Source organism: Coffea arabica, chromosome 11c (assembly GCF_036785885.1).
Source record: "Coffea arabica cultivar ET-39 chromosome 11c, Coffea Arabica ET-39 HiFi, whole genome shotgun sequence".
Classification (NCBI taxonomy): Eukaryota; Viridiplantae; Streptophyta; class Magnoliopsida; order Gentianales; family Rubiaceae; genus Coffea; species Coffea arabica.
In genome coordinates, this window is record NC_092330.1 from 35,643,305 (window position 1) to 35,669,280 (window position 25,976).

At 35.2% G+C, this 25,976-nt stretch overlaps 2 protein-coding genes and 1 pseudogene across 2 annotated transcripts; 2 read left to right on the top strand and 1 right to left on the bottom strand.

The window, feature by feature from the left end:
- The first annotated feature begins 619 nt into the window (after positions 1-619).
- LOC113716482 (MACPF domain-containing protein At1g14780) lies at positions 620-7,662 on the top strand. Its single transcript, XM_027240823.2, has 8 exons — positions 620-1,050; positions 1,180-1,421; positions 3,122-3,323; positions 3,720-3,794; positions 4,942-5,125; positions 5,466-5,635; positions 5,968-6,032; positions 6,725-7,662. The coding sequence occupies exons 1-8, from the start codon at positions 814-816 to the stop codon at positions 7,338-7,340; spliced, it is 1,791 nt and encodes a 596-aa protein (XP_027096624.1). The 5' UTR covers positions 620-813; the 3' UTR covers positions 7,341-7,662.
- Positions 7,663-10,896: 3,234 nt separating this feature from the next.
- Positions 10,897-12,848, top strand: LOC113716574 (UPF0481 protein At3g47200-like). Its single transcript, XM_072071372.1, has 2 exons — positions 10,897-11,638; positions 12,054-12,848. The coding sequence occupies exons 1-2, from the start codon at positions 11,033-11,035 to the stop codon at positions 12,786-12,788; spliced, it is 1,341 nt and encodes a 446-aa protein (XP_071927473.1). The 5' UTR covers positions 10,897-11,032; the 3' UTR covers positions 12,789-12,848.
- A 7,628-nt stretch (positions 12,849-20,476) lies between these two features.
- LOC113716109 (farnesol kinase, chloroplastic-like) lies at positions 20,477-23,406 on the bottom strand (annotated as a pseudogene).
- Positions 23,407-25,976: the final 2,570 nt, after the last annotated feature.

The following is a 25,976-nucleotide window of genomic DNA, read 5'->3' on the forward strand; positions in this document are numbered from 1 at the left end:
AGACGTATTGAATTGATCCATATGTTAAAACTATTCTTTAAATACTCGACCAAGTAGAAAAACAAAAGTTAAACTTGATTACAACAATTTCATCCATTTTAATTGAGCTATCATGTGTAACACGTATTCACTAATTTGTATGAACACACATGAGTTTGATTAATTTCACACGTATATAATTCTTCTTCTTTTAGTTCAAGTAAGACTCCAAACTTTATACGGAAAAACATATGCATATAATCCTGGCTAAAAGTTAGGGAATACACGGTAATCCTTCAAATTCACGTTCACATTGCTCTGCAGATGCCTGAAATCTCAAACTAAAAAAGATCTATGCAAGTTAACCAGTCATCCCTTTTGCTGTTTCAACTGTCTCTTGCCCTTTTGATGTCTGTGTGAAGCCAAGAATGCTAATAGAATCTTACACACTATACAAATTCAGATAGAGCAGTCAAAGTTTGTTGCTGGGCCAGCCATGTATACAAGAAAACAACAAAGGGAATGAAATTTCCTAATTTCCTACTGGTATCTTTCTCTTACCAAGTCTTGTCTTTTATTCAACTCTTTACATTTTCCAGCCTACTTTGTGCTGAATAATAATATAAGGAAACTATATATATATTAACTAATCAACATTCTCAAATTCAACGGCTTTCTTCTATTCCTCAGCAGCTTAAAATATTTTCTAAACTTGAACATTATTTTTTTCTCTCCCTCTCTCTCTCTCTCTCTTTCTCCCTCTCCTCATCAATTAATGCTTGGAAGCATCAAGAACTCGATTTCCATATAGAAAACAAAAGGACAGAACGAGAAATGACAGAAGGAATTGTGGAAAGGGCTCTTAACAGTTTGGGCAAAGGATTCGATATAACATCTGATTTTCGACTGAAATATTGCAAGGGAAAAGAAAGGCTGGTTTGGCTTAATGAAAGGGAGACGACAGAACTTCTTGTACCCGGATTTGGAGCCTTCAGAGATGTCTCAATTGATATCAAGTGTGATAAAGGTGATCGAACTCGATATCAATCCGATATTCTTGATTTTAGCCAGGTAATTCTTCTTCTTCTTGTTATTGACTTCATCAGATTTTGTCAGAAATCTGAAGTTAAGCGTGTTCGGACCAGAGTATTAAAATTTTTGGTTTTACTAGAATTCCTGGTTTCAACAAAATTGTTGCAGATGTCAGAGTTTTTCAACCAGAAATCCTCAGTTCCTGGAAAAGTACCATCGGGGATGTTCAACTCAATGTTTGGATTCCAGAGTGGCTCATGGGCAACAGATGCAGCAAATACAAAGTGTTTAGGCCTTGATGGCTATTTCATTATACTCTTCAATGTCCACATTGATCGGTATCCTCTTGTTCTTGCTGACGAAGTCCGGAATGCTGTTCCTTCCACCTGGGATCCAGCTGCTCTTGCAAGGTAATAATCCTTAGACTTCTGCATCAGTGTTACACGCTAGCCTGTTTTTTCATGTTTTTGTGGTTCTTGAACATGAAGCATGACTATGAAATCTTAAAAATCTGGCATTATCCTTAAATTTTTATGCATTATTTTCTGCAAACTGCTTGCTATCTAGTTAACATAGCATACCCCATCCAATCCCTGCAATCATGAGAAAAGCAAGCAAAAAATAAAAATAAAAAAAAAAAGAAGAAAAAGGGCCATTTTGGTGGAGAGGGGTGTAAATTATTTTGATGGGACTAAACAAGTAACTTATCAATAAGAGGGCAGTACAAGTTTAGCTCTTTTTTTTTTTTTTTGTCAATAAGTACAATTTTAGTGTAGGATAAAAGTTTCTCTTCCAAACTTCTTGTCAAATATAAATGTATATGTACTACTTTGAAAGGTGCACAAATATCAATATCAACTTTAGATAATAAGTTTAATATTTTGGCTCTCTCATCCACCAAAATGGAGCAAAAGGGCATTTATTAGTTTACCAATGGAAGAATGGGCACAAGAAAATTGATAGTACTGTGTAGTTAATTGGCAGTTTTTTTTTTTTTTTGGTCAAAAGTTAATTGGCAGTTAAATGGGCAAATATTTGGCATGGTTTGGTAGGTGTCTGACACCAAACCTTTACTTCATCCACACTCAAAAGGAAGTTGACCTAAAATTGCAGGTATTCATGCAAATAGCTAAACTTGACCAAGTCAATAAACTTTTCCAGTAATTTCAGTTGTTGAAAAAAAAAAAAACTTTTACAGAAATAAAATATACGTGCCTTTGTTGCACCACAACTAACATATATGCACACAATTAATGTATACTTTTTCAATTTATAATTGGGTATATAGTCCTTCGAATTAAGTCATCAACATCTATTACAAAATTCCTCTTCCTTTTTTTCTGGGGAGATCAAGAATATTCCACGTAGAATCCACCCATAAAGTCAGCAAAATCGACGGCTAATACCACAAGTTGCTTTCTCAACATGATAGGCTGGATAGCAGCCAGCCAGGGCTTTTGGTACACATACTAAAAATCTGGTGGCTATAATTTTCCACAGGGGAGAGACCTTTGATCAGTTCATCTGGTTTACAAGAAATTAATGAATGAGGCGATTATTCTGATTCTTCTTGTATTAGCTAACAATGACCTGAAGATGGCTTCTGCAATGGTCAAGAGTTAGATTTGGTAAAAATTCAACAACTTTGAAATTTGCTTCCTTGGTTGAAATTTGGTAAAAGATTTGGGATAAAGAATTAAATATTTGCTACAGAAAATTAATTAAAAAAAAAGTACGTCGGTCGATCAATGAAAATAGCTGCAAATCACAAAACATGCTCTAAACATCGTTATGAATTTGGTCAACATTTTGTCTAACATGATAATATCAATTATGACTATTTTCCCCTCCAACGTCCAAATCCAAGAGGAAAAAAAGGACAACTAAATTTGGCGAGGAGAAATGACTTGCATTTGGCTGGTAGATGCTATTTGTATCGTGTCTAGCTAAAAGTGATTAAAACCTCTACTTTTTCTTTTTTTTTTTATTTAAAAAAAAGTGAATAAAATCGTTGACGATATTGTACAACAATGGAAGGTTATGACACTTAATTGAGATATTGATGACATTTTATAAGTAATTACAATGATTAATTGTTGATGTTTGACAGATTTATTGAGAAATATGGTACCCACATTATTGTGGGACTAAGCATAGGTGGGCAAGACGTGGTGCTAGTAAGACAAGACAAATCTTCTAATTTGGAACCATCTCAACTCAAGAGCCACTTGGATGTTCTTGGAGATCAGCTGTTCACCGGGGCATGCAGCTTCTCTCCTCATCAATTGAAAACCAGAGAACAAAAGCAAAAGGTTTCTTAAACTTGCTCAAAAAACTAAATTTCTCACTTCCTCCATCTTGATATTTTTCTTGGTTAAAAATAAAAATTACCTTACCATCAAGCTAGGTAACTCCGTACTACCCTCTTATAAAAACACGAAAACAGTTTTTTTTTTTCTTAATGTTACTCATCAATTAGCACTCTTGCATAGCTTTTATATTTGGAAGTGATATTCGATAGATATCTGATTTTCATAACTATGAAGTGTAGTTCAGATGGTAAGACGTTTTACTTAATCATGATTGATCTTCTTTAAAAAAGGAGGGGAAACAAAATAAGATGTCTAGTTTTCATGGTGAAAATCTTGTAATTTGTCTAGTTTTCACTATTAATCATCTATTAATTTAACATGGTACTCTGAATACAGGCACCTCAGGCTTTCAATGTGTTCGATCCACATCCTAACCCCTTCAACAGCTTCTCATCAATCACAACGAAAGATGTAGGTTCGGTTCATCGTTCAGTGATATTTCTTGTTCATTCTTATCTACATTGGGCTGCTGTTGTTGAAATTAATGATCGAGTAATCTAATGTTTGATGCCAAAATATTTAGGCATCAAGAATAAAGAAAAAATAATCTAAACAGTATACCATTTTTATGTCCCTAATAATTGTGCCATGTCAACTCTTCCACTGATTGGTCAACTCGGTGGTTGTGATCTTTTATGGGGAATGGGGCACACTTGGTCCAAGAATTCATGTTACCATGTGAAAATTTGACCTTTGGTGAATCTTAATGCTTAAATGGTAAATTGGGTTAGTATTCCTAGAAACTTCAGGTGTGGTAAGCAATTTATAATTTTTTTTTTCCAAAATTGCATTCTATTCCCATGACTATTTTCTTCAAGGATCACTCACAATTTTGCTAGAAAGAAGTGAATTCTCAAGGTCTTGAATGAACAATCAGGTATTTGAATTCTTCAAGACTCCATAAGGCAGCTAATGTGGTGGTTTCTCAAGGTTATATAACAGTGAATTGTCTGACTGGTCTTGGAACAAAAAATTATTAGAGTCCGATAAGCATGGTCAGAAATATGACTGTAACAGGAGAAAACTCTTAGAGTTTTTTTTACGGTCAGATTCATGGTTCGAACCTGACAGTTAGGAATAAGAAAGATGAGAGGATTAAAAAAAAAAAGAATGGTTGGAAAAATGCGACACACTAAGGAAAGTTTTAGTATGTGAAGAACAGAAATGCACCTTTGGAGCATTAGTTCTGAAATCTGAGGTTATCTTTAGTCTGGTCCCTTTAAATTTAGAGAAATTTTAGTTTCTCAAAAGTTAGTAAATTAGTTGGTCCCTCCATTTCATATACCTCATTACTGAAAAATTCAGTGCATTAGAGACGATTGAAAGACTCAATTAACAATTGACAAAGGAAATGTGACATATTAACTTAGAAAACTGAAAAGCTAAGAGCCCAAAATTGTAGTTTTCTAATATCTTAGGAACTTTTAAACTATTACTATTAAAGAAAATCAAATTCATCAGTGTTCTCATTTTGCTGTTAAAGATCAAAATACTAAGATATGAATACACTGTTTGATTAAATTATGTTTCCAACCTGTGATGTGAATATATTCTGCAGGGAATAACAGTTATATGCTCAAAAAGGGGTGGTGATACTTCTACTAGTAGTCATTGTGAGTGGATTCTAACAGTTCCATCAATGCCAGATGCAATCCATTTCAATTTCATTCCCATCACCTCTCTTCTCAAAGGTGTGCCTGGCAAGGGCTTCTTGTCACATGCGATCAACCTCTATCTTCGTTGTAAGTTAATTTTATTACATGTATATGTTAGCTTTTGTATACTATTAATTTAATTCTTTGACATGCATGAATTAGTAATTTATAAAAAAAATGAATTAGTAATTTATAGATTTTGTGGGAATTTTGAGGAAATAGAGAATATTGTGTTGTAATTGAGAAAACTGCATAAATCTTGGGTTGTGTTAAAATTATATATTCAACGACAAAATGAAAATTGGAAATGGATCTTTTTCCACATAGAAGAAAGAAGAAGAGGAGAAGAATACAAATAAAAGTATAAAAGCTTCCACTCCATTGGGCTTGAAGTCATTAGTGAATAACTGGTATGCATGATCTGCAGATAAACCCCCAATTAACGATATGCAGTACTTTCTGGACTTCCAAGCCCACAAAATGTGGGCACCAGTTCACAATGATCTTCCTCTTGGGCCAGCAAGAAACAAGTCTCGACAAAACCCCACTCTGCATTTCAACTTCATGGGCCCTAAGCTCTATGTCAACACCACCAAGGTAATTATTTTTATCTTTTTCTCCTTTTGGTAACTATAAATATTATAAAGATAACTTTTTTATACATTGTCGGTGCATAATTTTATTTGTAATAGCAGATTTAGGTCATGACATATAATATAAATTCAAATTCAAATTCAAATTATGCACATATGGCATATATTCAAAACTGTTGGTATAAAAAAAAAATTATTACGTTGTCAGTGTATAAAAAGTTAATATATATTATAATATATATCCCATGTTCTTGCTATCAAAAGAACAACTGTATGCTAAATAGATTCATTGGTGATTATAATTGTATATGAATTAATGGGACAATTTTTCTGTAGGTTATAGTTGGAAAGAGACCAGTAACGGGAATGCGGTTGTACCTGGAGGGTATGAAATGCAACAGGTATTGCTTGACAATCTCAATATTGGTGAATATATGCACTAATGAATGAAGTTGTATTTAGTAGCCTAGACAAAGATGTTGTATTTAGTTTTTTTTTGTTTTAAAAAAAAAAAAAAAGCAAACTGTGGTCAATTTTAATTTTAGAACTTCACTAAAATAATAGATGGATAAAACATGTAGACTTCAATCATTTTTTTTTAATGGTTATCTGTTTTTCCTACACCAGGAGGACCTTGAAGTCTCTCTTGGGGTGCTGGTTGAGGGATCAAATTCCCTGCCAACATCAAAACCAAGAATTCTTGGCTTCTGGCTTCTCAATTGTGGTTTCTGACAAATAATAATAATAATGGTCATATTTTTTTCCTGGTGAATTAGAAGAAGCAATTTATTACTAATGTTTTAAGTTTTTAGATTCTTTATATCCAAGTTATCAATTACTTAGTGTTTTTTTCGTTATGATTCATTGTACATTATGTCACAAATTCATCTTTTTGTATGCGTTTTTTTGTGCAACAGTTTATTGATTTTCATATTAAACAAAACTATATATACAACTTAATAAACATTAATTTGTATTCTTGCATTTTTAAAAAAAAAAATATTTTTATTTGCATTGATAGGTGATCAATCTTGAAATTATATTAATAAAATTGGCTAGCTTTCTTATTTAACAAAAATTGGACTTTTATCAGGTTAGCAGTACATCTGCAACACTTATCAAATGCTCCAGTATTATTCCAAGACAAGATCAATGACCCTCTAACATGGCGAGGAACAGAAGAAATCCCCGATGATCGATATATGGAAGCAGTTCAATCGAAAAAATTTTCACATATATGCACAGCCCCTGTGAGATATGATCCAAAATGGGCTACAAAAGCAGACGAAGCATTCATTGTTACCGGGGCACAAATCCATGTTAAGAAAGAATCATCAAAAACAGTGCTACATCTTCGACTGTTATACTCAAAGGTCTCAAATTGTTGTGTTGTCCAATCAAATTGGATGCAATGTCCATCGGAAAACTCCATCAAGTGGAGCATTTTCTCAGCCATAAGCACGTCGATTTCCGGTACTTTGGATAAGGAGAAAATGCCCGCCGTTGTGGTGGATTCTGCGGTTTATCCGACAGGGCCGCCGGTGCCAGTGCAAACACAAAAGCTGTTGAAGTTTGTAGATACTTCACAATTGTGTAAAGGGCCTCAGGATAATCCAGGACATTGGCTGGTGACAGGAGCTAAATTGGATTTGGAGAAAGGAAAAATTTGCTTGCATGTCAAGTTCTCCTTGTTGAACTTATGTTCTTGATCAGACCAGGACATGTCCACATATCCAAAGGGATATCCAAATTGACCTAAATTTTGTATATATAGTTTTGTGTTAATATATAGATTTTTGGTAAGATATCTACTATGGTGGAGGTCAGGTCCATTGGTCATACGATCCCAGGAAGTAAAATGCAGAAGACTAATTATGAGGTTTGGACTTGGAGAAACCATAGGCATGACGAGTCCTCTTGTAGATTTTGAATTTTCTGCAGAAGCTATCCCGAAATTGTTTATAGGATCCCTTGGTTTGAATCAGAAATACTTTATTCTTTTTCTTGTGATTTAGTTGAGGTGATTATACATTTTTGTCTAGTGATCTTGATCAGTTGAATTGTTCAAACCTCATCTTGGCTAAGTTTCAATACGAAATTGTAAAATTTAGTTAATAAGTCAAGGGAAAAATCAATGGGTAAGAAGACACTAGATGAAGGCAACATAGTTTCTTTTTCTTTTTAATCTATTTATACCTAAGTGTATCAATTATGAGACTATCATAATGCGAGCGTGAGATGTCCTTTTCTGTACAAAATGTATTTACATGATATGTCAACGCCTTAGCATAAATAGGTAACAATAATTAGTCAGTGTCAGATAAGGAAAAAAATGCGTCATTTTTATTAGTCTCTCCACCTAGTGTGCACTTCATAATGAATTTTAATTCATTAAATTTCCTTTTTACGAGGCATACACAGACGTGACACCTAACTATTTAGTGATAAAACCTGAGTATAAATAAAAAAGACGATTCAGGTTCAGTACCTTATTATTACCAGTAATAGTTCACCTAGTTTGCACGTGATTATATTAATTTAAATATAGCATCTCTTATATAATTTTTTTTGTAAAATTTGATTATTTACCTCATAATAGATTATTTTATATTTTCAATTTCTTTAAGCAATCGTTGTTACAAAGACTATCTAGATTCAAACTCTTTGATCTATTGATTTTTGAATTTATTTTGAGCTTTTTGGTAAATTATGGATTCAACTTTGATAAAAAAAAAAATTTAATATGGTCATGTTTCACCAAAATTGTTGTATACTCATACTATTTTACCATTACATCATAATATTGTATTTTTTAATCGAGGATAAAAGATGTTAAACTAAAAATATATGGACACATGTCAAGTGTGAACTTAGCAAACAGAATTCATAATTATTAGTAAAGTAAAGACTTAAACAATAAAATTAATTTCCAGCGGGGTATTAGAGTAAATGAATTGGCTTGTTAAATTTTGTCATTCTAATTGTTTTTAGCACACTTATCCCTTCCTTTAACCTTCCATAAGCTCATTTACCAACTAGAGTCTAGATGCGCCTTTTTTTACTTGAAAATAATACTCATGAATATGTTTCTAATGAAATCAGTAAATTTTAACAAATAAAAAAAATTTGTATCGACATTTTTAATGTTATTTGCCGTAACATTTTGAATGTTATTTTTTTTTTCTTGCTAAGACAACCAAAGTGCAATTGTATAGTTAGAATGAAGTACTCATTTAAGAGTAAAATATATGAACCGTGCTTATATCCAACTTTGCATGGATATTTAATTATTTTAGTTTATATCTTTCTAGTTGAACTTTTTAATTTTTTATAATTTGAATTGAATAATGTGAAGTGCATTGTTGAATTTGAATTATTTACATTTTTTCTAATAGCTAGTTTGGGAATTTAGGAAAGAAAAGAAAAGAAGAGAAATCTTAAGTTAGAAAAGAAAACAATAGAGTAGAAAAGATTGTAATATCTTTCCTATTATTTGGAAGTTTTTGAGGACAAAGAGAATGATGTAATTTTCCTTTGTTTGGGAGTGAAGAAAAATAGAAAGAAAACATCGTGCTTTACATAAAGGCCCTTAAATCTTGAATTTAAATGAATATTCTATTAGGTTACATAGTTATATTGTAACCTTTTAAGGTAAAATTGGTATATGAAATATTTCACTTGACCCACTTCATTTCTCTCGTTTTCTGCCCCGTTTTGGGCGGATAGCTTTTCTGTCTTGAAAGGGATATGATATTCTTCATTTTCTTTTCAATTCTTTCCCATCCAAAATTCCAAATGTCAGAAAAATTCAACTTCCCTTAGTAATTCTTTCTTTTCTCACCAAATTTGCCCTTCCAAATGAGCTGTAAGTGTTATTTAGGTTAACAAAGAATGTAAATGATTTAGACAGCTCAATTATCTTAGATTGGCTATTTAGTTGTCAACTGAAATTCAATTATTAGAAATAGTTGGATTCTTTTATTTTGGTTTTGTTTTTGTATTTCTTCATATTGATAAACACCACATAATTATGCATATGTCTTGTCATATCCATATCAAGATTCTTCAAATGAATATGGACTCTTTTCTTTTTATCTTTTTTCTTCTATTCTAATAGCATCTGTTTTCTTGATACTCATATTTTTTATGATATTAAAATTGCGGCTAATACAGTTGGTCACACTATTTCGAGTAAGAAATTGCTTTGGATAAGAAACTTTGATGCACAGAAGAATTGAAGATGGAATGCAAGGATTAGTAAATAGTTTTAATAGGGAGTTTTTTTTATTTTAATTACCAACAATATTGAGATCTAATCATTTGGAATGTTTTATATCCTTAATTGCTGCCACAATTAAAATGTAATAACTCTAATTGAAACACGGGAGGATAATATAGACATAATAAAAACTAAGATAAAAAAAAGTGCCTACACTCTATAATGCTACAAGTCATGATACTTTTACTTTTAATATAGTAGTATATTAGATATCAATCGAAACATTGTAACAATATCTTTTTGCTGATTTTTATTCCGTTTGTCAACTTTGATGATGTAATAAAAAATCAACGTAGTGTTGGTTCGACCAACTCGCTTACTGGTTAAACCAGTGATTTGTTGATTTATACGGGAGGAGCAAAGCATCCATGTAAATTGATTCATGCAATTTGCCTATATGTGCAGCTTCTGTCAAGAGATGAGGACAGTGCTGGAGAAAATCGGCTGTTTTGGAATTGAAAGAATGGAATCAATGGCTGATCCCAGGTCAAAGAGCTGGTACGAAAGGAATGTGGAAGACATGCTCAGAAGGACCTCTAAAAAAATTCCAGAGATTTTAGGCTACAGGAAAGGGACACAATTACTTGCTGTTTTGCAAAGAAACTGACGGGGAAATATCCATTTTGCATGTGCTTTCATCAAGATTCAAGAATTAGACTTAAGAAGTACAGAATAAAGATTTTTACACATGCGCAAGAAAGGAATATGGGATCCATTTAAATCTATACTAAATCAACATTACTTAATAGTTCTCTAACATGTTCTTGACGATGGTTCATAAAAGTTACTCTGATAGAACTTATTCTTTTCTTGATTTCAATAGACCGAAGAGGGTTGGTTTGTTTTGGAGCAAAGCACAATTCTTTGGTATTTTTACACAAGACTCTATTGTACAAATCAACTTGAGTTATGATTTAGAAAAGCATCTAGAACCGCCCGAAATCAAGATGATGCGCCCCCTGTTGCGTCAGAGATTGATACGAAACTCCTTCCCATAGAAAAGAGATTTTAAAATTTTAAGAGACTCTGTGTATTTCATACAGCACTTCAATGATAGCTCAAGTGTTCTGAGAGCAAGAATTGTCCTGGCTCAAAATCAACCTTCAATCTTGGTTGAAGAAAATGAGTGACAACAGCTGGATAGTTGAGCCGCATGAAAAAAATTGGCGCTGGATAATTGAACTGGATGACAGAGTTATGCATGAAGTTGATATTTATTCGGAGAATGAACGCTGGAAGCGGCTGTCTGTTTATCGATTGCCAGCCTCCATTATTAAGCTGAACAGGAACGCTTACACACCTCAAGTTGTTTCTTTTGGCCCTTGTTACCATGGCCATGCTAATTTAAAGCCAATGGAAGAACACAAGGACAGAGCTCTTCTTCACTTCCTCAGGAGATCCAGGAAACCTATTATGGTTTATGTTCAATGCTTAAATATAGTAGTAGATGATCTACGGGCTGCATATCAATCATTGGATAATCATTGGCGTGAAGATACAGAAAGTTTCCTTCAACTTATGATTCTTGATGGCTGTTTTATGCTAGAGATCTTGAGGATATTCACTCGAAGCATGGAGGGCTATGCTGAAAGCGATCCCATTTTCAGCAATCATGGAATCGTCTACGTCATGCCAGATATTATGCGTGACATGCTCATGATTGAAAATCAGCTGCCCATGCTGGTTCTTCATCGGCTTGTTGCAGCTGAAGGTGCCTCTAATACTCAGGTCTCTCCTCTCTATCTCTTGGATTAATTCTACTTTGCACCATCAAACTGTTATCAGTTCTCACTTTACACTCTTTTAACTTATATTTTGAATAAAATTACACCATAAATTTATCAATTGTTATCACTTCACACCTTACACTATTAATTTGGATAGTGCATACCCTGAAGGAAGCACTAATTTATTCCAAATTACCATAATTTTGCAAAGTATTAGTAACAAAGGTATATAAACAGTACAGGTTTACATCATTTTCCTTCTCATTATTTGCGTTTCTGCGACTTTTATAACATGTTACTGTGTTAGTCTCAAATCGCTGATTTGAACGAATACGTTAGATTATCATACTCTATATATGCAAGTCTAGCTCTGAGTACATCAACTTTTGAGCAATTGATCTTCATGTTGCATATAGGCAGAGGATTACGTCAACAAGCTGTTGTTTCGCCTCTACAATCTCGGCAGTTACAGTCGCCACAAATCCATAGACAAATCCTTGCATGTATTAGATATTTGTCACAGGGTTTTGCTCTTGTCTTCCGATGCCAGTCATCTACGTAGAAAATTATGGCCAAGTTGGGTTCTTGAGAAGACAATTCCATCTGCAACAGAGCTTCACGAAGCAGGAATCCAAATTCAAAGAAGCAGAAGTACAAATCTCCAGGACATAAGATTCTACAAGGGTGTTTTCTGCGTCACCCTCAAGATTCCTGTAATTGTTGTGGATAATATTACTGAAACATTCTTTCTCAACCTATTGGCTTTCGAGCGTTTACACGTCGGGGCAGGCAGAGAAGTGACTAACTATCTTGCTTTCATGAACAATATCATCCGAGACTCCAAGGACATTACTCTCCTTCGCTCTTGTGGGATCATCCAAAATTCTCTTGGTAAGGATGAAGTTGTTGCTGATTTATTCAACTCACTGACCAGAGATATCACAATTGATCCTGATAGCTCAGTTTACATGGTCGAAAAGAAGGTTATCAAATACTGCAGTAGACCTTGGGTTCGTTGGAGAGCCAATCTTGTTAGGACTTACTTTAAGAATCCATGGGCAAGTATATCTGTAATAGGTTCAATGTTTCTTTTTGCCTTCACCTTTGCCCAGACTGGTTATACCGTAATTGCTTACTATCGGAGGCCTTAGTGAATGTTTAGGCATTTCTTGTTACCAATTTCATGGATATTGATCATCAATGGTTGGTAAAAAGGGTGAAGAAACTTATAAGTGTCATTGGAATCATAAAGATGGAACTCAAATGTTATTAAGTACTGCAATAAAAACATAATTGTTGGTTTCATTGTAGACAGATTTATATCCTTGAACTTAACAAGAAGCATGCGGATAGAATGAACTTTGCTGAAAATCTTTGCATATATTCTCAAAAAAAAAAAAAATTTTTTTTTTTTTGGAATGTATCTCCATTCTCTAATTCATGGTCGCTGTATGGTTTTCCAGTTGGTAAGTTGGAACTAAATCATTAATGTAGACATTCATGAGGTAGTGTTTTCTACATGATTATTATCTGAACAATTTGCCGGTCTTATTCAAATCAATCCCTGCATGTGTCGATCGAGCCAATTAAAAAAAGAAAAAAAAAATCATTTGGCACTCCCAATCCAAATTTGCTTTCAATTATTGTTTTAAAATTTTGCCCTAGAACTTTTCATTTTCAAATCCATTGAATTTCAATATAGAGAAGAGGAAACTGTCAGTAAAATTTGTTGCGTCTCTCACTTGAGAGCTCTTTCTCTCTCTGCGAGAGCTTTTCCCCCCAATAGTGGGAGCCAAAAAATTTCAAACTCTGCAAACTTTTCAAACTTTTCAAACTTTCAAAAATCCAAAAACAGAGATTCAGACCAGGAACTAATAATCAAATACTTGTAACCAATCAACATGGATCTGTCCGCAAATCCAAACAAAGATCAGGTGTTAATGTTGGTGGGTGTCGGAACAAAAGGTGACAGGGTCCAGGGGCTTCGGACATACTATTTATAGATGGTCGGAGCTAAGAAGTTGGATCGACGTAGAACAGGTTTTACAGCCATAAATGCAGGCTTTAATGTTTGAGGTTCTTTAAGGTTTTATCCCTTAACTTTTTTCTCTGCATTTTTTACTTTTATCGTTTCCTTTCTTCTTCTTTGTTGTCCTTTCGTGTATGTGTTTCTCCCAGTAAGGCATTTACCTAGTGGAAGATTGCAGATTTGAATGCGCATCTGTATAAGTTTAGTTAGATCCTTTTCATTTTTCAGAAAGTGTGGGTCTCCATCTAAATATCATATTACTACTATGGCTGAAGAGTTGACTGAAATCATGCAAAAGTTTGCATTAAATAGCCATGAATACAGTGTGACTGATCTGGATGCAGGGGATGCCCGCACAGGTAGACAGGAATGTCAAACAAGTTTGTTGGGCAGAATCAGGGGAGATAAAATTGCTAACTATACTGGGGTAAAAAATTTTGTGGCTAGTGCTTGGGGTTATCCGAAAGAGCTCAAAGTAACTGAATTAGGGCCAAATTTCTTCCAATTCGGAATTCATGGGGAGGATATTAGAGAAAGGATAATCAATGGAGGGCCTTGGATTTTAGATAACCAGATACTTGTGTTGAGTAGGTGGTATGAGGGGATTGAGGATGATCCTAATGCTTTCAGTATAGCACCACTTTGGGTTCAAATGTGGAATCTTCCTTTACATTGCATCTCCAAGGAGGTAGGGAAGAAAGTAAGTGCAGTGTTTAAGGAAGTTAGGGAAGTAGTTATCCCACAGAATGGAGGCAAAGAAGGAAAGCTTATGAAGGTCCTGGTCATGGCTGACATATTCCACCCTCTGCTTCGTGGAACAACAATCAAAATGAATGGTCAAAAAAGATGGATTAAGTTCAAATATGAAAGGTGTCCTGACTTTTGCTACACATGTGGGATTATAGGCTACAGTGAAAAGAGCTGTCAGTCGAAGATACTAGCAGGAAATGACCAGCAAGAGAATCAGTATGGACCATGGATGAGAGTACAATTTGAAAAATCATCACCCCAAAAGGAGAAGAACTATTACAAATCTCCATCTAAGAAGCAATATTGGGGGGTGGAAAACGGGGAACTGGTGAGGAAAGAATCAAAGAGGCAGGAAGAGGAATATGAGTCCATTACTCCAAGGGGTGAGGAAATTCTGGAAGAAAGGAACAAGGGAACAAATAAACCAAAGGAGAGAGTGGAACATATTCCAAGCAAGTTGAATGTGGAACGACAGGTCCAGGAGTTGGCTAGCAAGGGAAAGAGAGTTGAAAACCAGGCAGATATGGACAATGTGGAGGAAATAACTTTGGAGAAAGTCCAGGCAGGAGCTCAACAATCCAGTAGTAACAAGATGATGGAGCTGCTAAAAGAGATGGAAAGATGCAAAAAACCAGAAATCCAAGGAATTAATGGAGAGGATGAGGTAATGATGGACAGGGAGCTGCTAGTACCAGAGCAAAAAGCTGATCTGAATATCCAAGAAGCTGGTAGCTACAGTACTGTGCATGGTGAGGTACAAGGTAAACAAGAGGGCCAAAACAGCAAAGGCTCTCAAGTAGAATATCCTCAGAGACAAGAAAGGAAAACAAGGAAAACAGCAAGGATATCAATGGGAAGGGGAAGGAAGGCTTTGCAGCAGATGGACAGCAATTGTATGAGCCAAGTAGGAACGGCCAAAAGGAAATTGGTTGTGGAAGATGAAGATATGACAGATTCTGAAGCTAGTGAACACATCATGAAAAAAAGCAAAGGGGGAGACCAAGTAATGGAAATAGAAGGTTTAAAGGAAGGGGTGGGTGCCAGCCTTCACTGGACCCCAAGTGATCCATGAAGGTTATGGTGTGGAACTGCCAAGGTGCAGGGAGCCCCTTGACAGTTTCCCACTTGAAGGAGTACAAGTATCTCCTCTCCCCAGAAGTGATGTTTCTTTGTGAAACTAAGAACAGGAAACAATATATGGAAAAGGTCCAGAGGATCCTAAACTATGAGCACAGCCATATAGTGGAATCGATGGACAAAGCAGGAGGTATGGTCCTATACTGGAGTGCACACATTAAACTACTGCAGGTACAACACACGGCCTTCACTCTAGAGGCTCATGTAGAGGACCAAAGCAGCAATAGTGACTGGTGGATAGTTGGGATCTACGCCAGTTGTGATGACTCAATAAGGAAACAACAGTGGTCGGTCATTCAGAGAAGGAAACATTTATGGGGTAATAAATGGATAATTATAGGGGATTTCAATGACATTTGCTCCAATGAGGAAAAGTGGGGAGGAAGATTAAGAGAAGAATGGACTTTCACTGACTTCAGGAACTTTATCCATGAAAATCAGCTGATTGATATTGGCTATGAAGGACAGCCTTGGACATGGAGCAATAATTGGGAAGGGGATGGTGAGATTAAACAGAGGCTTGATAGAACATTGAGCAGTGTAGAATGGAACCTGAAATTTGGAAAGGCAAAATGCACTCACCTGAAGTCCCATGCGTCTGATCACAGTGCTTTACTTTTGGATACTAACCCCATGGAAAGGAACAGGAAAAAAAGATTCTTTTTTGACAAGAGGTGGCTTCAAAGAGAAGGGATAAATCAAGTTATCAAGGAAGTTTGGGACAAGAAGGTAGAGGGGTCCAGGATGTTTCAGGTTAAAACAAAAGTGAGGAACTGCAGAGTTGCCTTACTTAGATGGAGCAACAATAATAACAGGAATTCTAGGGAAAGGATTGAGAGTATAAAGGGAAAGCTGGATCAGATTCAAGGATCTTCACTGGAAAGTATCAGAAAGGAAAGGGCTTCGCTCAAGATGCAAATGAAGGAAGCTTACAGGGATGAGGAAATGTTTTGGAGCCAGAAAGCCAGACTCAAATGGCTACAAGAAGGAGACAAGAATACTCAATTTTTCCATGCACAGGTAAACAGTAGAAGGAAGGTAAACAGAATGCAGAAACTACAAAAGGATGATGGGACGTGGACAGAAAATGAGGATGATTTGGGAACTGAAATTGGTAGCTACTACAGGCAACTCTTCACCAAATCTAATGAGAGTAGTAATCATGAGATTATAGATAGAATCCCAAAATCCATTTCTGAGGCTATGAACCAGGACCTAACTAAGGTAGTAACAGAAGAGGAAATCAAATCTGCAATCTTCTCTATGGATAGCAACAAGGCTCCTGGCATAGATGGGATGTCCCCCCTTTTTTTCCAAAAATTCTGGGATATAATCAAAGGAGACCTGGTAAATGCTGTTAAAAGTTTTTTTCATTCTGACAAAATGCTAAAGGCTATTAATCATACCATCATTTCCTTGATCCCAAAAGTCCCATGTCCCATTAACATCAAGCAATACAGACCCATTAGCCTTTGTAGTGTGATTTACAAAGTTATTGCCAAGATCCTAGTCAATAGGCTCAAACCTATTCTGCATCATTGCATTAGCATTAATCAATCTGCTTTCATCCCTGGGAGACACATTCTGGATAACATCATCACCTCTCATGAGTATTTGCATCATCTCAAAAATAAAAGATATGGTAAGGATGCATTTATGGCTGTGAAGCTTGACATGTCTAAGGCTTATGACAGAGTTGAATGGCATTTTTTGCAAGAGATAATGGGAAAAATGGGATTCTGTGAGAAGTGGATAAATTGGATAATGAAGCACATAAATACGGTCTCCTTCTCCTTTAACATCAATGGAGAGTGTAAGGAATACATTGTACCTGAAAGAGGATTAAGGCAAGGTGATCCTCTGTCGCCTTATTTATTCCTCATATGCTCAGAAGGCTTCTCTAGTCTACTGAAGAAAGCAACGCAGACAAGAAGCATGGCAGGCATGAAGATAAGCAGACATGGCCCCTCTATAACCCACCTCTTCTTCGCTGATGACTCCCTGATCTTTTGCAAAGCCAACTCTCAAGAAGCAAAGGAGCTAAAGAGGATACTAGAGGTATATGAACAAGAATCTTGGCAGATGGTTAACTTAGACAAGTCCAGTGTGTTTTTTAGCAAAAATGTGGATGTGGCAACTAAGGAGGAAGTGTGTAGGGTACTAGGAGGGATTAAACCAGTATTGCAAGGGAAATATTTAGGGCTTCCTATGGTGATTTCAAGGTCTAAGGGACAGCTTTTTGGTTACATAAAGGATAACATCAAAAGAAGAATGCTAAGCTGGAAAAATAAGCTTCTAAGTTCAGCTGGGAAAGAAATTCTGATCAAAGCTGTGGCAATGGCAATGCCTAATTACACAATGTCTTGTTTCAAACTACCTTGCAGGTTGTGCAAAGAGATAAGCTCTATGCTTTTCCAATTTCTGGTGGGGAGAAAAAGACAATAAGAATAAGATGCACTGGATAGCTTGGAAGCAGATGACAAGGGAGAAAAAACGAGGTGGTATGGGATTCCAGGACATTCAAAGTTTCAATAGAGCTCTGCTGGCTAAACAGATCTGGAGAATCATCAGAAATCCAAATATGTTATCCAGCAGAGTTCTGAAGAGCAAGTATTTCCCAAATTGTAGTGTCTTGGATTCCAGAACCCCCAACAATGCTTCATGGTTGTGGAAAAGCATTATGAGTGCAAGAGAAGAACTCCAATGGGGAATTCGAAAAAGGATAGGGAATGGCCTTTCTACCAGAATCTGGGATGATCAATGGATCCCAAACCAACATTTAGGGAGGCCAATCACAACTAAGCCAGGAGACTGCAAAGTTCAAAAAGTTGCTGATTTGATTGAAGGCTACAGGTGGAACAGAAACCTCATCTTCAAAAACTTCAAAAAGGAGGATGCTGAAAACATTCTCAAGATTCCCATAAGCATCACAGGAAGAGAGGATAATATCTTCTGGACAGGAAATCAGAAAGGGGAATATACGGTGCAATCAGGCTACAAGGCAATCCAAGCTAAGATTGAACAGGAGGGTAGAGGGGAAAGAGAAGGAATTGAGGCTAGCAATAGACCAAGGAGGACTGACATGTGGAGAGTGCTGTGGAAACTAAAAATCAGTCACAAAGTTAAGATTTTCATATGGAAAGGCCTGAAAGAAGCAATTCCAGTCAAGAAATTAATCTGGAGTAGAATGTCTAAAGGAGACCCTATATGCTCAGGTTGTGGGGAGGAGCTAGAAACGTTGGAACATCTTCTTCTGAAGTGCAAGAAAGCTAAGGAAGTCTGGAAAGCTGCACCAGTACAATGGGATGGGATCCAGGAGCAGACTGGGAATTTCAACAGATGGTGGACTGCATTATCTGAAGCAATTCAAAGAGATCAAGGGATAGACCATATATCTCTCACAGCTTATATTCTGTGGCATATCTGGAAAAGTAGGAATGATAAAGAATTTAACAACAAAACTCATGAGCCAGGACAAGTAATCACCACAGCTTGGAATGCATGGATGGAGTTCAATGATGGGACCAAAAAGACTAGGAGATGCAGTATTGGTTCAACAACAGCTCCACTTCACAGGAATGAACAAGAAGCGAGCCAAACTCCAGACAACAGAATAACAGGAATGCAGTTAAGAATAGCTACCAAGTGGAACAAGGCATCTAAGTCCATTGGATATGGTATTGTAGCATCTGATTGTAGAGGGCAGGATGTGATGGGATGGAAAATGAGAGAACGAGAAAGCTCAAACCAAGTTCAACATGAAGCTGAAGGTGTTAAATGGGCCCTGATCAAAGCAGTAGAACAAGGATGGAGGCTGGTATGTATTGGAGTTCCTAACATGGACCTGCTGCAGCAAATACAGGGAACAAAAACAGTTGGATTGTGGTTAGCTACCCTAATAGAGGACATCCGTGAGCTAAGTAAAATGTTTTACAAATGCTCCTTTTGCATAGGAAAATATAGCAGGAATGATCTAAGTTGTTTGTTCAGTGCTCAAGCTTTGAGCAATTATTTTGATGTAGAATGGGTTAATCCCAATCTATAGTGCAAAATGCACTTTGTATAGCATCGAGCTAGTCTCGCCTGTGTATAATTCTTTTCCAATCAATATATTCCGATCGTTTCGACAAAAAAAAAAAAAAAAAAAAAAGAGAAGAGGAAACTGTCAAAGTTTAAAAAAAAAAAAAAAAAACTATGACGAACAACATCCTAACACTTTAACAAACCAAGACTTGCTGTTCTTTCAGAATTCAATACAGATAAATTTAGATATGCCAAAAAATCAAAGACCTTGGAGAAGTTTGGACTAGGGCTGCAAACGAGCCGAGTCGAGTCGAGATTTGAGCTAATCGAGCCGAGTCTCGATTAAATTTTACCAAGCTCGAGCTCGAGCTCGAGCTCGACGAGCTGGCAATTTTCGAGCTCGAGCTCGACTCGAATCAAGTCGAGCCGAGCTCGAGCTCGAGCTCGAGCTCGAAAAAAATAAAAAAAAATTATTTTATTTTTAAAAAAATAAAAAAAATAATATTTTTTTCTGAATAAATAATAAAATATTAAGGATATATAGGTAATTTCACTATGAAAATAAAAAATTAAAATATATTTATATATAATATACGTAATTTTATTATTAAATAAAAATAAAAAATATATATAAATATATATACTCAAACTCGCGAGCCGGCTCGCGAGCTAACGAGCTTAATATTCTGAGCTCGAGTTCGAGCTCGAATTTGACTCGAGCTGGCTCGAGCTCGACTCGAGCCGCTCGCGAGCGGCTCGATACGTTTGCAGCCCTAGTTTGAACCATTGAGTTTAGCTTTGATCGAATTAATTGACACAAATAATTTTACGAATGCATGTTTAACTAAACTAATTAACACATGCCTTCAATAACATCATTTGGCAGCACCAATGACATCCTCAGATGGTCTTGATGAATCCCTCTTGTTCACCTGCAGTCGAAGCAAGGGGAACTGTCAAATTGTCATCAAGTTTTGTGATGATAAGGATGAGATTCCACTAATCCAGCAACAAGAGACACTACAAAGAATTTTTATACCATTTTCCAGCTTTCTTGAAGGTACCCAAATATCGAGAAATAGTGCATGTACCTGTTGCGCAACGATTTTTGTCAGGGAACTGTGCATCAAGTTTTGATATTTGGTATCAAGACAAAGCAGGAATTACCAGATGGATGCTAAGAAACTAGCTGCTACCATTGAAAAAGTTCCAGCAACGGATTTGTTTCTGTTGTATGGTAATTCCAGGCTCCCGAAAAGCCTCCCCACAATAGGAGCTATACCTGGAGCAGGATAAGAATACAAAATCCAAATACTCCTGAGTCCTGATTGCTGTATGAAAAGTTTGAAACATAACAAGGTAGACACTGGTTCTTGTTTTTATTTTATGGGGAAAAAAACAAGAAATAAGAAAAAAGCATACAAGCGAGAAACAATTGATTTGACTTGATAATGTAGTTAAAGAAAATGAGAATGGATCAAAGAATAGTACCATCTCCAGCACAAAGGTTGCATACTGCTGCAACAGCCACCGGAGAAGTTCTCCAATAAACAACACTGGCTAAGGAGATTGCGGTAAGGTAATAAAATGATGCCTTGAGAATTTGCCTGAATGAAACAATTAGCCAAGCTCAGTTTATGAAGCCATTGAAAGATGTATTCAATCATTAAGCAATTGATCAAGAAGACAATATGGAAATTTTGTGCTGCTACCATTTATTTTTTATTGCCTTTTAACAGTTGATATATTTTACTTGAAATAAATATATCAAAGTTAAAAACATTCAATACACTTTAATCAAAGTTTACAATAACTATCTTTTGTACTTTTTCAAAGTTGAAAAGTAAAAATGAAATTTTAATCTTCTCAAAGCAAATAATTATTTGACTTGGTTGATCAAACCTGTAAACCTAGGAACCAGCTAGCCAACGGGCAAGTTTGATAAGTTGGTTTACAAATATTGAAGAAAAGTTCAACTACACTTTTTGCAGTCGAAGTTGACAAGAATCATGTTTATATGTAGGAGCATTTTGTAAATCCTAATGGTTAGAGTTGCATAGTTTTCAAGCCTTGGAACCTCCACACAACATTCAAAGCCTGTTAAATCAGGAAAATACTGATTGAACACATTATTGTGTTTATCGTTGTGATAGAGTTGATTAAGCCAACATTGAAATGTGTTTGGATCAAATTCAGTTTTCTCTTAATTTGTTACTATAGAATTATATCGCATAATTTATATGACTTTTCCTGATGTTGATTACATTATCAATGTTTAATTGTTATATGTACCCACAAACTATCACTAGTGCTTTTTATTTTTAGCTTTCGATTGTAGCATTAAAGTATCTTACACCATCAGTATTGGTTATTTCAAATCTAACAAATTTGATAGATATTTTTTGCTTAAACAGACATAGTACTCATAAATGAATAAAAGTACTTCGATAAACAAAAGCAAATTAGATGTGATGCAGGGGGAAAGAGATGGATTAGATGGTTCGGAAAGAGAGAGTGTAAATAAAAGATTTAGATTCGAGCCCTCCCATATACACTATTAAAAAAAAAATAGATGTGTTATAGTCGTTGCATTAAAAAACACTTAGAAAATTAAAATTGGCTTCAACTTATCGATCTGGACAATGACGTGCCATGAATTGATAATTTAGAGAGAAAATTGCATGGTTTAAAGGTGCATATTGCAATTAGCCCTAACATTCAACCTGTCTTTTATATGGCTGTTATGAAATGCTGCAGAAAACTACACTAAAGGCTGTTAACCACGATGTATATAGTCTTCATGGGAAAATTATTAAATCAACTTGTCAAAAGTAAATCGGCAACCAGAAGGGAAATAAGATCCTTCAAACCCCAACTCCTCCAGTAAAAATTATCTAATGGGTGTGCTAATGTACCCGTCTGGTATAGATGGGCCTTCTCTGTAGTCCATTATATAATTTAATTGGATTCCCCATCTACCTAGAGTAGAATGGAATAGATGTTGAGTGTGGGATTAGAAAATTAATGTCCTTTACGTAACCTGGTTTAGTGTTCTAATACATTTTATTAAGGTGCCAGAACCTGTAGTGATCTCCCAATCCGCTCATCAACTTAACAGCCTTCTCATCTTTCGGCATTTCGAGCCCCAAAAGAAGCAATTTAAAAGCATTGAAACCAGGAACCATAGCTGCTAAAAACCCTCCTTGATTACCAGAACTGTCAAAAATCATAATAAATTAAATTAAAAACGCCATTTCTATTCTCAAGCAAATAAGAGTGGCCTCTTTTTTTTTTTCCCTCTACTTTGTTAGTACGTAAATTTAAATTACCTGAACACTGGCCAGCAAAGCATGAAAACTAGCCCCATGCTAATATGCAGAAGCTTCCCGTAAGTATTCTAGAAAGGAAAATTCCAAAGAATAATGAGAAAACATATCGTCTTGACACAAAAGAAATTTCCTTGCTCTTTTCTCTTTTTCTCAATGCAAAAGTAGTGCTTTAAAATGGCCCTTTCTTTATAAACTTTTGATACATTATAACCTTTTAATCAGTTTAAATGTCTTTAATGTTCAATGATTGAAAGTGTGGCATGGATTCTCGTTTGTGAACAAGGCTTAGATTCTTGCCATTTCAATTCCTCCTCCTTCGCAACTATTTTTCAAAAATTAAAAATAAAATGATTGCAATGCCCTGCGTACCTGATCAAGAAGCCCCCTATTGTAAATCATTGTCCAGAAGGGAGTGGTATAGAGGAGAATACAACGGGTCAATGCAGTAGCAACAACATCTCCAAGAATTGGGTGCTCTCTAAACATCTTGAAAGCCACCATGGCTGTGCTCATATTCATGGAAATTCTTGGACGTCTTTGATATATTCATGAAAGCATAGCTGAATTTATAACAGACACGTACCGGGCGAAGTAGAGAGTTGGCCATATGAGCAGGGAAGTTGAGGTTGAGTACTTTGGTGGCCGCCCCATGTGAGTGGAGAGTTGACCGTACGCTTATTCTTTTTTTTTTTTTTTTTTTAATGAAAAACCCTACAAATTAAAAGGCAATGGCTGCCTAAAAATTGTTGAGTTCCTCTACTTTTTTCCGAAATCATGAAAATTAGAAGAATGATTGAGTCAATGATTCAAAGAAAATATACTAGGGAGGACAGTTCAATTGGGTGGTAAGATAAAAGGGGTTGTAAGTAAGAGTCAAGTTAGGACCTCCACCTACTAAAAAATAGGTTCAAAAAAAGAAAAGAAAATATACAATTAGCTTCTAGTTTGGAAACCTTTCCTCAGAATTCTCATAATACACCTAGACCCCTGAGATTTCCAAAATCTTACCTATTTCCCTGGTTAGTTTGATAAGAGAACATGGCCCAATTAAAGGTTACAAATTGACAATAGTATACTTGCAATCTTAATTAGCTAATTAACCATAAAGCCCAAATATTTTCAACCGAAATATCTAATATTATGAAAGTCAAATTGACACTCTTATCATATTATAAAAATTAGAGATTTATCATACTTTAGAAGATGTAGATCCATATATTTTAACACTAAACCGACCAATTCCAAAAATATTTTTTTTAGCAAATATACTTTAAATTGTTTTCAAAACAAAATAATCTTTTGATACATGTAGTTTGCATATAGCCTACACTTATGAAAAAAAAAGAAAGTTATAACTCACTCAATATTAAAAAGATTAATCTACAAATAATCTCTCAGAAAAACATTTAGAAACTACCTATACTATCGATTGGCTTATGTATCCTAGTGCCCCCGGAGCTCAACCCAGCCCTCTGTTTTTCTTTTTATTTTTTTAAAAACCATGCAGGTTTTGTGTGGTAGTTGAACAGACTTGAACTTTGAAGTATTATGGCCCTCATCAATGGTGTGTACAATTGTGAATTTTAATGACGAAATTTGTGGTAATTGAGCAAATTACTTTAGTTTATAAAGTTGGAGGTAAATCATTTTTATCGTCAAACCTAATTTTATTTGCAAAAGAGTTATTTGATATCGCCTTATAAGATTTTCTCCAGGAGGCAGTACAATTCGCATTACCAGGCTGTAAAATCGTGACTTTCAGCAATACAAATCTAAATCCATTGGTATATTTATTTCCTCTCACAAAGATAAATTCTTGAAACAAAGAAAATTGTTTCATGGTAATTATGAAGTAGATATACAACCTCCCATCAAAAAAGGTGGGAAACACTTCTATGCTTTTACCATCACAAATAACAATAATATTCGTAAAATCAAAATAGCATAAACTCATTCCAACATCTTTTGCTTTGTACTTTTATTTGGGGTGGTAAGGTGCAAAATTCCACATTTGAATAGATACGTTTTTTAATTTTTATTTGCATAAGCAAAGCAACATCCCATAAACATAAATATAAATATAAAGCACTAATATGAAATAGAAACATGATAAACGAAAAAGGGAAGTGGAAAAAACAATTGCAGGTAACAGCGTAAGTATTCTCGTGATAAAAAAAGCCATAAAATACATGGAATAATTAGTTTTCTGTTAGAAAAATCCACTATTAAAATGCAAGTGATTCTCATGATATATATATATATATATACACACACGCACACATATATATATAGTTAGGATATTTTTAGTCTATCATTATAGAGAAGAAGGACATATTGTTAATTAGTTTCCACAGAATAATGTCCACATGCAATAAGGGTCTTTTTGTTTATGTGCTTGTGTGCGTTTTGTCCAGGTTGGTAGAGGGAAAGAGAGAAGATAGGTCAGTTGCCAAAATCGTTGATGAAGATTGTGGAACACTAAAGAAGTTATTAAGTTATTCTATTTTTTTAAAGGATTTATTACTGCACTTAAATCATATTCAACCTGGTCTACCATGTGTATGTATTATAATTGCTAACAATTATTGTCTATAAACCTTTTCTGTATAACTTTACCTTTTCATAATATTAATACATGAACCCCAACATAGTCGAGCACTCTTTAGACAGATCCTATGTTATTTTCTTATTTGGTATATCCCTACATTAATTTTTTCCAATTGGTATATTATCATTGAATGTATTGCATTTTGAAAATCACCTACGCGTGCAAAACTGAGATCCTGCCATCTCTAATTGGGCCAAAATTTCCTAATTGGTGAGATCGCATTAATTGCAATGTCCTAAACGACCTTGGCGGGGTCATGGTAATGCAAATGAGAATAATAGAAAATAAAAAATAAATAAATAGAAGAATGGGTATAATGGCAAGAAAATGATAAAAAAAAAGGGATCTAAAATAAGAAAAATGCATGAAAATATCATGAACATAGGTGATGGATGAAACTTGCGCAAAAAGTGCCTAATTGACTAGCGTTGGATTTTTCTCTTCTAAACTACGTTGCTAGCGT